Source organism: Paralichthys olivaceus, chromosome 17 (genome assembly GCF_024713975.1).
Source record: "Paralichthys olivaceus isolate ysfri-2021 chromosome 17, ASM2471397v2, whole genome shotgun sequence".
NCBI lineage: Eukaryota > Metazoa > Chordata > Actinopteri > Pleuronectiformes > Paralichthyidae > Paralichthys > Paralichthys olivaceus.
Genome location: NC_091109.1, coordinates 7781650 through 7798206, shown reverse-complemented (window position 1 = coordinate 7798206; position 16557 = coordinate 7781650). Strand labels below are relative to the sequence as shown.

The 16557-nt window shown below is 42.0% G+C and overlaps 1 protein-coding gene across 2 annotated transcripts in view; it reads left to right on the top strand.

Annotated features, from left to right (window-relative positions):
- The window catches only part of ctnnd2a (catenin (cadherin-associated protein), delta 2a), a 282204-nt gene extending 273818 nt beyond the window's left edge, over positions 1-8386 (top strand). For both annotated transcript variants that reach the window (XM_069512837.1, XM_020087845.2), the window contains 3 exons: positions 4558-4689; positions 5150-5226; positions 6153-8386. In XM_069512837.1, the coding sequence (XP_069368938.1) occupies positions 4558-4689; positions 5150-5226; positions 6153-6572 (629 nt within the window). In that variant the 3' untranslated portion in view covers positions 6573-8386. The remainder of the gene's footprint in view (positions 1-4557; positions 4690-5149; positions 5227-6152) is intronic.
- The last annotated feature ends 8171 nt before the right edge of the window (positions 8387-16557 follow it).

The following is a 16557-nucleotide window of genomic DNA, read 5'->3' as shown; positions in this document are numbered from 1 at the left end:
TGGGGTACTGTATAAACATGATAGTGCAACATGTCAGACCTCTGTGGACAAGGAACTGCTCCCGATGTAGATATAAGGTAACAAAAACATATACAGTCAGCCATTTTCAAACAGGAGCTGAAAGTGTTTTCCAGAGTTTGTCTTTCACATATGAAAAACGCAGCAGGAGCTTTCCAGGGTCAGACACGTGCACAACAATGATTCGGGTGAGGGGTGGTGCCAGGGTAGAGAGATGCAGGACGTGGGACATGATGTAGAAATTCCAACCAATTCTCTCACCGTCCCTGTGACAATTTTTGCATCTTATTGCCAAAACCTCTCGAATCTCGTTGTCTCTCTGAGTCAAGACGGCACCTCTTTTCAATCCTGAAATCTTGCAGGTTAGAAACGTCATCAACACGCACACTGGTCACTGTGACATTTTTATGGAAAATGTCCAGAGCAATTGAATTATGTATGACATGTTGGTATCGATGAATATGAGCAACTTTCGTGGGGATCCAAATAAAAATCTGGACTTACCAACACCCCTAAGTTTACATGTTCTCCCCACACGTGTTTTCTCAAGCGTCCTCCTAAGCTCCAAAGACATGCAGCTGAGGTTAACTGAAGACTCAATTGTCCTTAGATGAAAATTCAAGCATGATTGCCTCTGAATGTCGTCCCTGCTGTGGACCTCTCACCCTATGTCATTTGGAATTGGCTACAGCCCAGAGAATATTCTCTTTATCTAATGAATGGATGGATAACAAGCTCTCAAATTGTAGCATTCCATTCAAAAATTGGTTTGGCAGATTATTAATGACAAAAGTCCTGCTTGTTTGAGGATGACTTTAGGTCAGCAATAGGCCATAGGTGCATGTCCCTCTAGACAGACAGACTCAATAGCATCACGAATTTGCAGGAACAATAATTAGGGCATTGGCCTAGTAGCTTCAACTTTTGCCAATCGATCAGACTTTTCATTGAGGCTCCGAAGCTATTAACATCAGCGTTCGCCATCTGCAGCCTCTCATGCAACTAAAGTGTGATTATCATTAGCCTGTAGCTCGAGCCCGCCGGCCTTCATGCTTCGTAAAGGGTGCATTAGCATTAGCTGTTAGCATCAGTGGTAGGAGATGCCTTGAGCTGTGATTTCTCCACACCAGGCTTAGCAAGCTGATGAGGCAGAAAAGTACTTTTCCTTCCTCCCAGCTTAGAGAGGTCTTCAAGGAGAGAGACAGAGAGAGAGAGAGGGAGGACAAAATGTATTTGTGTGTGTGTGTGTACACGGAGACAGTAAAAGAGGGAGGGATGAGATAAACAGAGAGGGAGATAAAGAGAAAAAGCAAGGAGGCAAGAAGAATTAGGGATTGAGGGATGGTTAATGCCGAGACGAGCAAGTAAAGGATGAGGATTTGACTTTGGCCAGTGACATTGAAAATTAAAGCATTAAGCTGAGAGAGGCCATGGTTAACAGTGAGTTTAGAACAGCTATGGTGCACTCTTCGCTAAGGGGCGTTTTTAGGCATGACGTGCTGAAAACCCCCCGAGCTGTTCTAAATTCACTGCAAAACATGGCCTGAAGGGGTTTTCTGCTTTTATAAAATGGTTACTGCATATTCATGGTGAAGTTGCATAAATGTACAGATGTATTGATAACAAATAATTATTCTTCCACAAAGCAATGAAGTCCTCCAGCAACGCAATGATAACCAACGCAACACAGAGACACAGAGAACGCTTAAAGATTAAAATGATCACGTTGCCAGTAATTGTGCAACTGTTAAAGGGGTGTTGTCTTCACTCCTTTATGCCGGTTTACGTTTGACTCTGAGTAGGTGCGTATTTTAATTACGCTGTGATATTGCTCCAGCATCTTGGGAGCTGCTTTCCGACATGCACTGAACTCTAGATAATCTCTGGACGTCATCTGGAGCAGCTGCATGTGAGAACGCAAACGTCCAAATGCAAGAGGCTCAGGGCTTTCTCCGGAGTTTCTCCTGCCAGTCCCTTAGTAATAACTCTGGAAAAGGTTTTAATGAGCTGATGTGAGGAAACAGCAGGAGATCCTTCCCAGGGTTCACCGCAGGCCACTGGGCGTGAAACTTTGTAGATACTTGTGGGCGACAAAATATTTGTCCAACAAAACAACAGGATGCAGCAGGTTCCCTGACTGCCCCAACATAAATCCTAACAGGCTCGTCTTGTTTCTCTCATTGTACGTTCACTGAATAAATAAATTACTGCTGCAGTAATACTAATGCATTGACTCAAAGGTGTGTTTTAGTTTATGTATCAAGTATTTTACAGTTGCTTTGAACAAAGCACAGTCAATCGTAATCAGGAACTGGAATTATTCATTTTATAAAAGGAGTGCACAGAGAAATGTGCAGTTTGGGGTAAAATGGCTGGAAATGACTCCCATGCCTCCCCCCCCATTGCCTTTCCACTCATCTAGCCCACGTTCACCCGTTTCATACTTCTCCTCCTCCTCCTCCTCTTTGCAGTAATCCTACTTTCTTCTCACCTCTCCCTCTGATCTCTCACTCTTTGCAGACTGCCTCAATGTGCACACACACATTCACACACTCACTCAAATATACACAAACCCTCATGCATCCATATCTCCTCTCTGCATACGCTCCAGACTGCAATCCAGCCCCTTAGAGACGGATCAAAGCAGGAGGAGTAATGATGGTGTGCAGGCACAGTAAAAGAGGGGGAGTGAAAGAGTTAGTGTGAGAAAAGAGTGATAGAACAGATAGAGAGAGACGAAGGGGGGGTTGCAGGCTGCTTGGATGGCAGAGAGACACATGGAGATGCAGAAGGAGAGCGAGACCTTTGCATCCATCATTACCCCCGCAGGGTCCTGCTGTGTTTTGCGCTGATAAAACAAGTCTCCCAAGCTCTCATACCCAGCGGTTTCAAGGCAGGTCCCCACGGTAACCGTAACCACTGGTGATGACTCCGTCTCTGGGGCAGTCCGTGTGTGTGTGTGACAGCTTTGAGCATCCACCTAAATGGAATTGCGCCACGAAAGGTGTCAAATGAGAATAATTAAATATCAGAGGTGTCAAAAACAATCTCTCTTCCTGTTTCTTTTGTTGCACTAAACGTTTTGCAATTTCATTCACTGTGACCAAACAGTCCGGAAACGAGTGTATAAGCCTTTGTAACGAATGTTTGTGTGTGTGTCCTGCTACAATGCAGAGAAAGCTGGGGGTGGGGGTAAGAGGTTACAATTCTTCTTTGCTTTCTGATGTTGAGCATTAAAAATATGGTTCTTTAATATTCATATACATAAAGTGAGCTTTCTAGACATGCTTTCTTCTATGGGCTTGTCTTATGGGAGCTGCTATTATATCGGGGTGTAGGAGAAATCGAACAGAAACGTGAGAAAGATTTATGATTCTGCAATTGAGAGCAGTGTTCTCCATATGTGTGCATGTGTTCGGACAAATAGACACAAATTCAGTATTGATGCATGTGTTTCTCTCCTGCGGCTACAGTTCCACAAACGTCCACAGTTCTCAAAGTCAGGTTGAATGGGTCCAAAGACGAATATCCTTCATTTCTGAGTGTAAAAGTTATATATAATGTTAAACAATATACAGTGCATAGTTGCAGGAATGTTTAGCTAAGCAAACTGAAGGGGCTGATTACACAGGTAGGCAGGATTCTGGCAATTCACTGTGTCAAGATAAGAGCCACTGAGTAAGCATTTTTAGTTTGCCATGAGGGGATAACATTGTGACATGCTGGGTGTGTGTGGAAAAGAGAGAGAGGGAGATTGAATGCACAGCATGTGTGTATGCATGTTTATGTATGAGAGCTCACATGTGCAGTGATCCCTCCAGTTCGGAAAAAAACATTTGATCTAAAAGCTTGAGACAGTGACAGGAAGAGAAAAAAAGGGGGTTCGAAGAGGTAAAATACATTTGCAATTCAAATGGCAATATATAATTACTAATGTTAAATAATAGTAGATAATAACTAGGATGGCACTACGTAGAGCACAGGCGCAGAACTATTACTGTATTTCCAAGCAGTAATTTGTCCATTCTGACAAAACATCAGTCTGGTTAACAGCTTCAATCTTTTAGAAACAGATTCCATTAACATGGCATTGAAACTACAGCATTACAGAATCATTTTTCTAGCTGCTAATGTCTAGTTTACTACTTTCAGGCCTGGATGTTCCTCAGCTTTCAACACAGAAAGTAAAAATGTATGCTTTGCCTGAATTGAGAAAATTTCATAATAATTTGTCTAAAATCTGATGTATATGCATGTGTGTGTGTGTGTGTGTGTGTGTGTGTGTGTGTGTGTGTGTGTGTGTGTGTGTGTGTGTGTGTGTGTGTGAATTCCCAGAAGTCCTTTAACAAACTGAAGGTGACCCTTAATGCTGACGAGCTAAATGATGAATAATGACTGTGCACTTTGAAAGACCAAGACACACACACATGCACATGCACACACACATACACATAATAAGTAATAAACCCAGCGGCCCAGAAGTATGTGCCCTTATGTGTATTCTTATACGTGTGTGTGTGTGTGTGTGTGCACGTTTAGCGAGCGCACCAGCCTCCCCCAGAGAGATGATGTGTCTGAAGGAACGTAAGATGGACTACGATTCCACGGCAACCAACGCTGGTTTCCATAGCAACAAAGGAGAGCACACATCCCGGAAAGACGGCATGTCAGGTGTGTGTGTGTGTGTGAGTGTGTGAGACGGAGAGACAAAGAAGAATTAAATTATTCCATTTTATCCCTCTCTTTATCTTTCTTTCTCTTCTATTTTCATTCCCTGTTTCTCCTGTGACTCTTATCTGTCTCTTTTTCAACCTCAAACTATTTTTCTTCTCCTACTCACAGACTTTTTTTTGGTGTCTTTCTTCCTCTCTTCCATTGTTCAGTATACATCTAATGTTCTCTTTTCTATCCTTTCATTATCTTTCTCCTAATATTCTCATGAGGTCACTGTTGACAAAGTAATGCCAGAACTCTAATTAGTTGATTTCTGACCAAACCAACTGTGGAGTTTTCCACATTTTAGTTGTTCTTTGAATTATTATCAACAGTAGTGGTGAAACTAGATCTTTAATCTTTCGTTCAGATAAAAGTTTGTGTTTCTCTTTTTTTTTCTTATCTTTCGTAAATCCAGTTCAAGTATCATGTGGGACGTCTACATTGTTCCGAAACTCTTACCTGACTGCCAGTGATGATATCAAGCAAAACCAGGTGAGTTAACACTCCAATATGCAGCCTTACACCTTTATATGTAGACACAACAGCATAGCAGGTTTTAGCAGTGTGTGTCTGTCGTGTGTGTCATCAGGGTTGGCATAAATTAGAACATGATGTCATGACAAGGTGGTTAATATCAGCAGACATAGCAACGGGATGGATGAGGCACATAAAAGTGTCTCGTAATGATAATAATTGCTGACTGAGTGTTTTCAGTCACAATGCAGCATTCGCTGATTCGTCAGGCTCCGATCACATGAGCCCTTTCTGCAAGAACATAACAGGCATCAGCCTCAGTTACCAATGTATAACGTGGATAATGAATTAAAAGCATCACTGACCCTGTTGTCTTTGCTGTTGTGCCGTTATATTCAGCATTTTACAATGGTACAACTCGCTCACGTTTGTGCATGCAAGTTTTCAGACAGTTTAGTATGAACAGGGATTAATCCTCATATGAATCCAAATGTTGGTGTGAACAGAGACGTTTGAGTCTGAAAACAACGCTTTCAAACAAACAATTGTAGTAGGATGTAGCCTGAAACTTCAACCGGCTGTAAGCAAAAAAAAAACAAACATACACAAAACAAACAACTGGCCTCTGAAAGGAACAGTGTTCAAGATAAATTGCCCCCTTCAATACCTGCATGTAATAGAGAATTCACAGCATGAGTCCCTTCCCACTTGATGCCTATCTGAGCCGTTTTACCTTTACTGCCTGCCTCTTATGCCGTTCTCCCCCATGTGCATTCTCCTCACCTGTCCTCTCCATCTCTCACCTTTTTCCCCTTCCCTCTTTCACTTTGCTCCCTGCACACTCATTTCTACCACTCTCTGTTCTTGCCTGCTGCACCTCACCCTCACCTCACCGCCTTTCTCCTTCCCCACGCACTCTACTATCACCACCGGCCCCTCACCAGACTCCAGCCCAGCCCTGCGTTGTGCCCCCCCAGCCCCAGCAGGACAGCCCGTCAGCAGCTGTGCTAAAAGACTACGACCCCTACCCCGCCCCTCCTTCCTTCCCGCAGCCTCCGCAGCCTCCACCTCACAGCCAGAGCCGCAGCTTCGACGAGGCCTACTACGAGGACCAGGGGCCGCCGCCTCCTCCGTCCCAGCCACAGCCGCAGATACAAGTGCAGGTGCAGGCTCAGCCTCAGGCCCAACCCCAGCAGCCTCCGAGCTCAACCGGGCCGCCCCGGGACCCGCGGGAAGACCTGCGCATGCATCTGGGCCTCAAATCCACCGGTAACTACGTGGACTTCTACTCAGCCTCTCGGCCGTACAGCGAACTGAACTATGAGACCAGCCACTACCCAGCCTCGCCTGACTCCTGGGTCTAGCCAGATCAGATAGGGGAGGGGGGCAAGAGAGAGTCTGTGTATGCTCGTGTGAAAGGGATTATTTTTTACAAGCGATCAACAGCAGATGAACCGAAGGTGACAGCGTATTGAAAAGGTATCTTGTAGCCAATGGCAGGAAATTAGTGCTCCTTTAAAATAGGGTTAAAGACTGATTTGGAAGTCAGGTGGAGTGACAATGAGAGTCTGTGCATGTGCATGCCAACATTTTCCTTTTCTTTTTAAGACCACTTTATTTCTTCAAACTCAGCTCCATTGTAACGTCAAGTGGATAAGGAGCAAGTGGGAGTAGATATGAAGTGTGAGAGACAAGTGGGCCGTGGAAAACAGAGAGATAACGACCAGGCACAGAGAGTACACGAGGCCTGGAGAGGAGGACAGCGATGGGATGGAGAAATAATGGGAAGCAGATGACTATAGAAATGAGAAGACCATTTTGATAAAGATAGAGGGAGGCAGAGAGGAGAGGCAAAGATGGCATCAGGGTTCTCGAGGAGGTCTGGAAGAATAAAAGCACAGAGGAAGATGAAAGCACATCAGACATAAGACAAGTCATGGATGTTTACCATTTCACCCGAGTGACAAAACGTAGCACTGCTTTTATCCCCCGTCGTTTTGTTCCGATGGCCTTGCTGCCTACAGAGACTTCTGAATTTGTTTTCAAGGAATGTCATCCTCAAGAGACTTCTTTTATCTCATCATTCTTTTACATGTTTTTTTTTATTTGTACTTTTTCTAAATTTTCACTTAAAAAAAAAAAAAAGCCTTTTTATTTCCTGACTTAAATTCAAAGGTGATATAGTGTGTATATTACACGTTTTTGATGGGGCCACTTGTGAAAATATGATTTTTTTTCCATGGCTGAAACAACAAAAAGCAACAAAAATAGAGTCAAATCCAAAAGTAGAAAACACAGAAGTTGTCAGGATGGATCGCCAGTGGATACCTTTGCTTTTTGCCCTTTCCGAGCCCGAGAGGAAGCCCTGCAATGCTCGTGTTTCTCTCTCCACCAAGTTCATTTTGATTGTTGTGGACATGCTCAAAACGTCAAAAGCAGTTCTAGGCTGCCAGAGCACCAGAGTGGCACAGCAGCGCCGCTCCCAAGCTCCCCTTCAACACGAGTTCTTTTTCACTGCCTCAAGAATATACGTGTGTCCAGAGCACTTTGGAAAGGGTTGTCTTTTCCTTTTTTTGGGGAGCAAATTTATTGGACCGTGTTGTTTTTCTGCGGTTTCTCATCATCGGTAAAAAAAACATAAGAACTGATCCGTCCAACAAGAGCCACCATAAATATTGTACATGTCTGTGTACAGTAGAGAAAGACTGAGAGAGACGTGACATTGTGCCAAACTTTGACACCTCCTGTGCACCCGTCCTGTGGGAATTTAAAGGGACATTCAGTCGAAGGTTACAGACAACAACCGGATGACTCCCTCTGCTGTTTGTAACTTTTATTTTCTTGTGTTTTGATCAGGTGACAACATAACTTATTGCTGGGGATCATGGGTAACATCTCTCTCCCATAGATGTACAGACCTGCCTCTCTGTGTTTGCTGAGCATGTGTGGGCGCGTGGACACGTGTGTGTATGTGTGTGTGTGTGACTGAATGTGTGGCCCATGTGTGTACACGTAAACTTGAGCGAGCGTATCTATGCATGCATGTGTGTAGTAGTGTGTGTATGCCTCCGTTGTGTGTATGTGCGTTCCTGTACAAATCAGTGTCCGAACAAGGCATTCCTACCGACAGTTTGTCCAGTTTTACAACCATGAAAAACCAAGGTAAAAATCACTAGAATGAAATGTTGATATAGAATGACAAATGTATAAATCTATGAATATAAATATAAATATATATATAATTTTTATGTGCAGATGTCATTGTCACTAAATGCAAGAAAAAAAAAAGATTATGTGGTGTACAACAGGTTCACTTTGACCTAAACGTCGAAACTGCTGATTCCCCCCCACCCCCAACCCCCACCCCTCAATTGAGACAAAAGACAAATCCCACCTGAGGACGCTCAGGCTCTGGTGTGAGTTGTGTGTTGTTGTGTGTCCATGCTTCTTAGATGACCGTGCTGAGAGAGGACCGTACTTGAACACAAGGATAAATAAAGACTCTTTGCAATCAAACACCATGGCCTTAATGTTAATGAACTCCCAGGCTGCATCCACACGCACGCTCGCTCAAAGATGTTTTTTGTCATTTATGTTGTTCTCATCACACAGATCACGACTGCGCAAACTCTCGGTCCAGCTGAGCAAGATGGCTTGTTGGTAACTGGGATATTTTGGTTTTATCTCTGGATAGTGGGAGGAAATCGTACAAAGTATATTCTATGGTTCAAACACCCTGCATCACCTTACCACCCAAATAATAATTTATTTAATAATCAAATCAAATAATTACATTTTAACCAATGTTGGTAGAGAGTACCTAGCCATAATATGCGCGGTAAAATTTAACTCCAGTCTATGAATAAAATAAAAAATAAAAAAGCACAGCGCTGCGTACTTTAAATGGTGCACTCGGATTGTTAAAATGGAGTCGATTGTCATTCTTTTGCTCAGTAATTAGTATAAAGTGGCAGTTTGGACATTTCTCCTGAATATAATTTCTTGCTGTGACTGAAAATGACGCTAACGAGAGCAGCGAGAGTCAACCACAGCATCATCATTATGGGCTGTACATCCAAACCAATATCTTCACAACACGTCATGGAGCTGACAACTTTAACATTCACTGTTTCAAGTCATTTTTACGGTAGAAGAATGGGAAAGTCGGCTCGATTTTTAAAATGGAATTCAAAACGTATTAAATATTATTTGAAGAAAATCCTGAACAGGTGACACGGATATTTCACCTCATTCTTGTTCATGGTGACCCCCACTGTCTGCTTGTCAAGCTTTAGAAGATTTTACTGTAGAAATATTGAAATAATTAAAGGGAAACTCATCTTAATTTTCATTATGGCTCTCATAACTTGCTCCTATCAAGCCAGAAGATACATCGTCAGCCTATACTTTGCACAAGCCCACAGCCCTACTACAATGATGCAGCACATTCTGAATTTCAGTGAATGTTTCAGCGCCGTATATACCTCTAGTGCTGCAGTGAGATGTCTTTATGTACATCAGACATATCCCCAAGCAAACAATCAATTATAAGTTCAGATTGCTTTCACACTAACAATTTACCACTGTTGTCTCCCCCTGGCTGACAAGCAACACTGTCCTGATAGCATCATCTTTTCACACACACATTCACTGGGGACTCTACACTGACAGGCATGTGGGAACATGGTCCATAATAATGCTCTGGGTATCACCCCCTATTCATACACACCCCCTCTCCCATATTGTTAATGTGCTTGCATTGCGTAGCAGTGACAGGCGTGTTTAAGCACGACAGGGGTCTTAATATTTCTCTGTAATGTTGCCCCAGAGTGACAGCGGTGGGATGTGGTTAGAGTGTTCATCATCATAGAGATGTGAAGAGCCATCGCCAGTGCTCCTTACGCCCACCAGCCTCAATTGTCACATTAACGACAGTGGACAGACATCAAAGATGTAAAGTTCCACTTTGTATATTTCCGGTCGTTCTTGTTCCCTTTTTTTTTCTACAGTGTTCCCATATGACTTTGATCCCATTAATGCAGAAATCCATTGAACTGAATTTGAGGCAAATTAAATGAATGATGCTGAGCTGGAGGAAGCCGTATTTGTTACAGTCCATTGGAATTCATGTCTCCGCTCTCCGTGCTCCCCCCTCTTTTTTTCCCTGTCCCATCTTTGCCGTCTAGGTTAGGTCTGTGAAATGCTGTGTTGAGTAATAACTCCATTGCGTTGATTATTAACCTTCACAATAGAGGCAGGCCTCCTGTGTCTGAGCACAGTTCCATAGTGGAAGGCTGGTATAACTTAATGTGGCATGAAAATAGCTCTTCAATTTTCCTACTCACAGCCTTTCTAGTGACGGCCCTGTTCCACCCTGCAGGTGCCTCAGGCCTTCACTGTTTCGCTCCCTCTCCCTGACTTTCTCTCCCTCTAACTATCGTAGCTTACCATCGCATTCAGCCTGTACACCTCAGGAAAGATTCAAAGGTGGATGTACAGTATGTGCATGTACATATGTATGTGTGTGCACATATGTTGCAGTTGTTTGCACTGTCACAAGTTTTTTCTGCGTTCCACTCTGGCTTCCTCCCACATGCGGTCGAAGAAGTGGTTAAGGTACTGAAAGATCTAAATTGTCAGACGTTGAGAATGTGAGTGTAAATGGGTTTTTGTCTCTGTATGTTCACCTTGTGATACACTGGCAACCTCTCCAGGGCGTGTCCCACCTCTCGCCCAACGTCAAGGGGTATAGATAATGGAATTGATAATGTATGGATGCACATGCATATGCAGTAAATAACAGAATTGAGTAGGAGGGGGACAAAGTGAGATGCAAGGGGAGAAGGAGACAGGAATGCATTGGGGAGCAGGTGGAGGGTCTGTGATTTATCCTCAGACGATTTGACTGTGAAATCAATTTGTGTTTAAAGAGACGTGAGGTGCCGTGAAGCCGCTGTGAGCCACAAATAGACCCAGAGAAATTAATGCTCTCGTCTAAAAGTGAAGGGGAAGGAAGGTTAGTGCCTCAAGGGGAAAGGAGGTGTTAGGTTGGACAAGGAAGAGGAAGATGGAGAGGCAGGCAAAGACTTGTAAATAAGAAATAGGGAAGGACAAGAAGATTTTGGAAATGTAATTACAGGCATAACAGCAGCTACAATGTGAGGAGCAGCAGTAGAATTTAAAGGTCCCTGAAACAATGTCTTGGAAAAAACCAGAAAACTTCAAATTCGTTTTTTGGCTCATGAAAAAATAATGAAAATAGGAAAATCTATTTTCTATTTGAGCAGTTTGTCAACTGTGGCTGCAACAGCTGGCAGCTGAAATCAGGTACCCTGTTCAGGGACAAGGTTTGAGTCACAGGTGTTTTTTTTAAAGTTCTGAAAACCTTAAAAAGTTTCTGTAATTTGCATATACCTGGAGACACCGGCTGATAAATATGTGCAAATCAAAGACATCCTGAGTTAAAGTCAGAGAAACTGAGAAAAAAAACTGACTGGAGTGCTGACACGATCTAATCTTTCAGGCTGTAGAACGCAGATAAAGATGAACGATGCGGTTCCACTTCGTCCTTCTATCCAGAAATGAAGCCAGAATATCCCGGACACAAACGCTGCCATCGTGCACATTTGGAGCCAGGTCAGTAGTGATCAGGGGATTGAACCACAGCAGTGAGGTACACAAAATACAATTTTTTTTCACTTTTGGGGTTTGCAGTGATGTCATCCATCTTCCAGTCACAATAGAAACACTGATTAACAGGTTATTTGTGTATTTATTCATTATATTTTCAATAATAATAACTAACATTGCTTGTAAAACCAAAAAGACACGTCAGGAAGCGTCCCCACAGCCAGATGTTCAATACTGGTTGACATGTGTGTTATCATGGGTCATTTACACCTGCAGGAAGTGACAGTTTCCATTTGATTGTTGCCAAGAATTTAGTCACAGGGCTCCGAGACGTAACAGTGTTGATTGCTACAGCTGAGGATAGTCACAGCAAATCAGGAGTGAGTGAAAACCTTTATGAAAAGCAGAGCACAGATTTATTCTAAATAAAGCATTGTTGCTACAATAACATAAACTGCACTTCACACCAATTAAAGAGGTTAGATGTTTAATACAGGGTTGTGTTGCCTGGTGACTATTCCATGTTATTTATTTATTTTTACAGTATCTCAGATGATTCACTTCTGGAGCTGATCGGTCGAAGGTTAAGCTCAGTAGTGAACATCATTGTGACATCATGAGGAAGTCACAATGAGAAAAACAAGTATCTCTGCATCCTGTAGAACGTCCTGTGGCATAAATGACTTTTATGTGTGTAACTAGAAACTGGGCCCAGTTTGCAGAAGTAGAAGCAGTTCATAAAATAGCAATTACGTTTATTAAAACACCAATGGGTTCTAAGAGCAGCAGACAGATCATTTTTCATTGAGCTGAACTGGGAAAAGATCAGAGCTGGGCAGGTGACAGGAATCATAATGATGTCTTTATGAAACTGCAGTATTACTATATATTTATTGTTTATCATTTACAGCGGAACCTTGTTTTATAATTCACAGGTAATTTGAATTAGTATTTATTTCCTGAATATCTATCCTAATTATACACCACATACAGTAACCCTCATTTAAGCAGCAGGTTGACGAGTGAGTATGTTGCAGTTAAATTTGTGTCTGTGGAGCCATATAATGGTGAGGTCGTGTGCAGTCAGTTTTGAGTTTTCGAGGCACCTGGAAAACTGCCCTCGCTGTAACTATCTAACTTTTCTAAGTGCCAGAGAGGAAAATACCAGTTTCCTGACTGAACTTGACCTCAGCCCTGTGGTGGAGGAGAAATAGAGCAAAGAGAGTAAGGTCTATAAGAAGCATTGCTAATCAATCTTCTAGTTGCACTGCTTCTTCTCTCCTTTCTGTATCCTGCATCCCCTCCACTCTATTTCAGTCTGACTGTGACGGACATGACACAGGCAAATATGTTGCATTATGGATGTTACACACAAACAGACGCACACATGCACAGACATTAACAGCTACACACACACACACACACACACACACACACACACACACACACCATAAGGCTCCCTGTCAGGTATTGAATAGTCAGTGCTGCAGAGCAGAGCAGACGCCTTGGTTACTCATGTGTGATAGTGGTGCTGCTGCAGTGGCTCACAGAGCAACAACAGGGTGTGCGTGTGTGTGTGTGTGTGTGAGTGAGAGAGAGAGAGAGAAATGGAGAGAATGTATGTGTCAGAGGTATGATTGAATGTGTGTTTGTGTGTGTGTGTGTGTGTGTGTGTGTGTGTGTGTGTGTGTGCGCATGCACCTGTGTTCACCTGTCAGTCTGAGCAAATTCACTCACCTGTGACGTCCTCATTCTGTCTCTCTGTAAGCCATCACTGAGAGTGCTCCTCTCAAAGGCCCAGGCAACGCACACGTGCACAGAGTGGTATCAGCCATGGGCAGGTGCTGAGATCACTGACTTCTGAAGAGGATTTCTCCTATGGCAGTTTGAACGTGTGCCATATATTTTCACACTAAGTAATGAATGCTCCCTCATCTCTCTGTGTTATTACCTGTGTGTTATGTTTGTCAAAGAGGGAGAAAGGGGCGTAATGAACAGAATGAAGGGTGGAGGGAGAGGAAATGGGAAAGGAGCTGAAAGTGGAGCTCGGTATTTGTCTTTTGCTTCCAAGTTGTGCGTTTTCTCTCAGCGTCTCGTCATCCCTCAGTGTTTCTGGGACATCACAGAGTTTTGTTGGAGTGACATCGATGATGAATCCTGCAGGACACAAACTCCCACACAACTGGAGACATGTCTGTCATGCAGGGAAGCTGCATTCTTCCATCTAGTGGCCACGTACGTATGTGCACACTGTGTGTGTGTGTGCATGGATGTAGGCACTGATAAGCAGAGCAGGGTTGGGCTCAGTAATATGGTTGAAATCAATATCATGTCAAGTGAATATTTTAACATTTTGTTGATTTTTATAGTATTTTGTTAATGGTAAAAAGTTATTTCACAGAAAATGATTATATTTTTTAGGTTTCTTTTCCAAATTTAGTGTAAATGACATGAAAATACAGTAAAATGCTTTTATCAAAAATATTAACCACTAAAAAAAGTTTTTATCTGTAGAATAATTAAAAACTAAATAAACTTTACTGTAATTTCCCAGTGAGTGTTAAAACATTTGTTTTGGTAAAGGATACAATTTATAAAATTGCTTTATCTCAATCAGAAGCTTTCTAATGTTGGAAGAGATATGTCATAGTGATGTCATCAGCATAACCTTAGTTTGGGATTGAAAAAAATATATTTACAGAATCTACAGAGCTACAAACTGAAGGCTCTGATTTTGAAAGTCATCAGAGTAGACATTTGATTGATCGTTGTTTCCGTGTTATCTAATTGATCCTGAAGCATTCCAAAGTCCATACATATTTCCTCATGCAAAAAATGATTTATAACAAACAAGTAAAAAAACTGCTAAATTCATTATTTTCATCTTTGAAATCCTGTCTCATGAGGCTGAGGACTGTTTATTAGCGTCCAGTGCCAGTCAGGGCCTGAGCTGTTGTTGGCAGTTAGGAGTGACATCTTAATCAATATGTCTTGATAAATAAGAGTTAACAAAGTCCAAACATTTGAATTAAACATCTTGATTCATCATTTTATCAGCAGGTTGGATCCTGACCCACTGGTGAACTCCCGGCCTTTTGATTGGTTGTCAACAACCTCCTCTGGGGACACTAATGCCCTGGCAACAGATTCTTGCACCATTGCTCAGCAGTGTGTGTGTGTGTGTGTGTGTGTGTGTGTGTGTGTGTGTGTGTGTGTGTGTGTGTGTGTGTGTGTGTGCGTCCAGGCCGATAGTCAACTCTATAATGGTGTGCAGTGTTAAGAGACAGCTGCGTTCCTCACTTCAGAAACTCAGGAGAAATTATGGTATTCTGATTTAGTACATTGTAATTTTTTAATAGCTATAAATATTGTGTTTATGTAACAATTAATGTCACTGCCACATCCTGAACTTTTACTACACACACACTCTCTTACTTCACATTCACCAGTACGTAGATATATCACAAGTATTAATGCACAGCTGTTCTACCAACACCCTTGACAGATACCTATAGATGCCATATGTTTGCAGAACTCTATATGCTATATCAGTCGTCTGATGGACGAACAGAACAAATTAAATATTATCCATACTGTCATTAGTTTCCCTTCTGTCCTCTCGGTTACTTACAACACCTCCAGGCCTCCCCTGCATATCTCAGATTCGCCCAAGGACACTGTCATGTCAACCAATTAATGAGCCACTGTGGACAGTGGGTGGTCACTGAGGTCACACTGTCACACAATTAGTTTCTCTTTCTGTCTGTTTGAATGTTGCATTTTCATGTTCCTCCTGTTTCTGCTGCTGTTATGGCTCCATACAGCAGGTGACGGGTGGAAACAGGCTTCTTCATCAGAAGAAGTCTCCGCTTGATAAATGGTTCCGTTGGACAGCCACTTGAAATTTTATGGAATGGATGACACCTTACATACTATTTTAGTTTGACATTTTAGCATTAGCACTGTTACATCTTTAAAGTCTTCTTTTTCTGTCACAAAACACTTGAGGTGATGCATTGATACTTAATTTATGCATCGCTGCAGCTCCTTTGGGGACACAGTCACATTTCTACAGCCAGTCATTCCACTGTTGTACCTGGAAGGGACTTTTTTTTGGCCCACACTTGCATTCATGATTTGGAGTAAAGTAATTTCAATGGACAAAAATCAGACAAGAATAGCATTAAAAATACTGTCATAAATATTGATAATACACTCAATAATAATTGAATTTCAGATTTATTTCTTAGAAACTGTGTATGCTGCTGTATTTTTATGTACCCCTTTATGATTTGAATATGTGTGTGTGTGTGTGTGTGTGTGTATTGTATTTGCCTTTTACTTTGCTGTCAAAGCACTTTGTAAACTCTGTCTTTAAAGGTGCTATATACAGTTTGTGTGTGTGTGTAGATGAGCACCTGCATATACAGGTAATATTCACAAGTAAAAATACATTATACTGTCATAAAAGAACAAAAACACTAATATCCAAGCAAAACCACTCTTTTACAATAATAAAAGTGTAATTTGGTAAAAACAAGGAAGGCAATACATTTAAAGCTTTGATTCATTCTGCTGTATTTCCTCAGTGCTCTTATTTCAAAAGCTTTGTCCAAATACACATTATGTATATATTTAAATAACAGTTCGTAATATGTATATATATATATATATATATATAAATTATAGCAATTCCCTTATTCTGACATCACCTTGGAC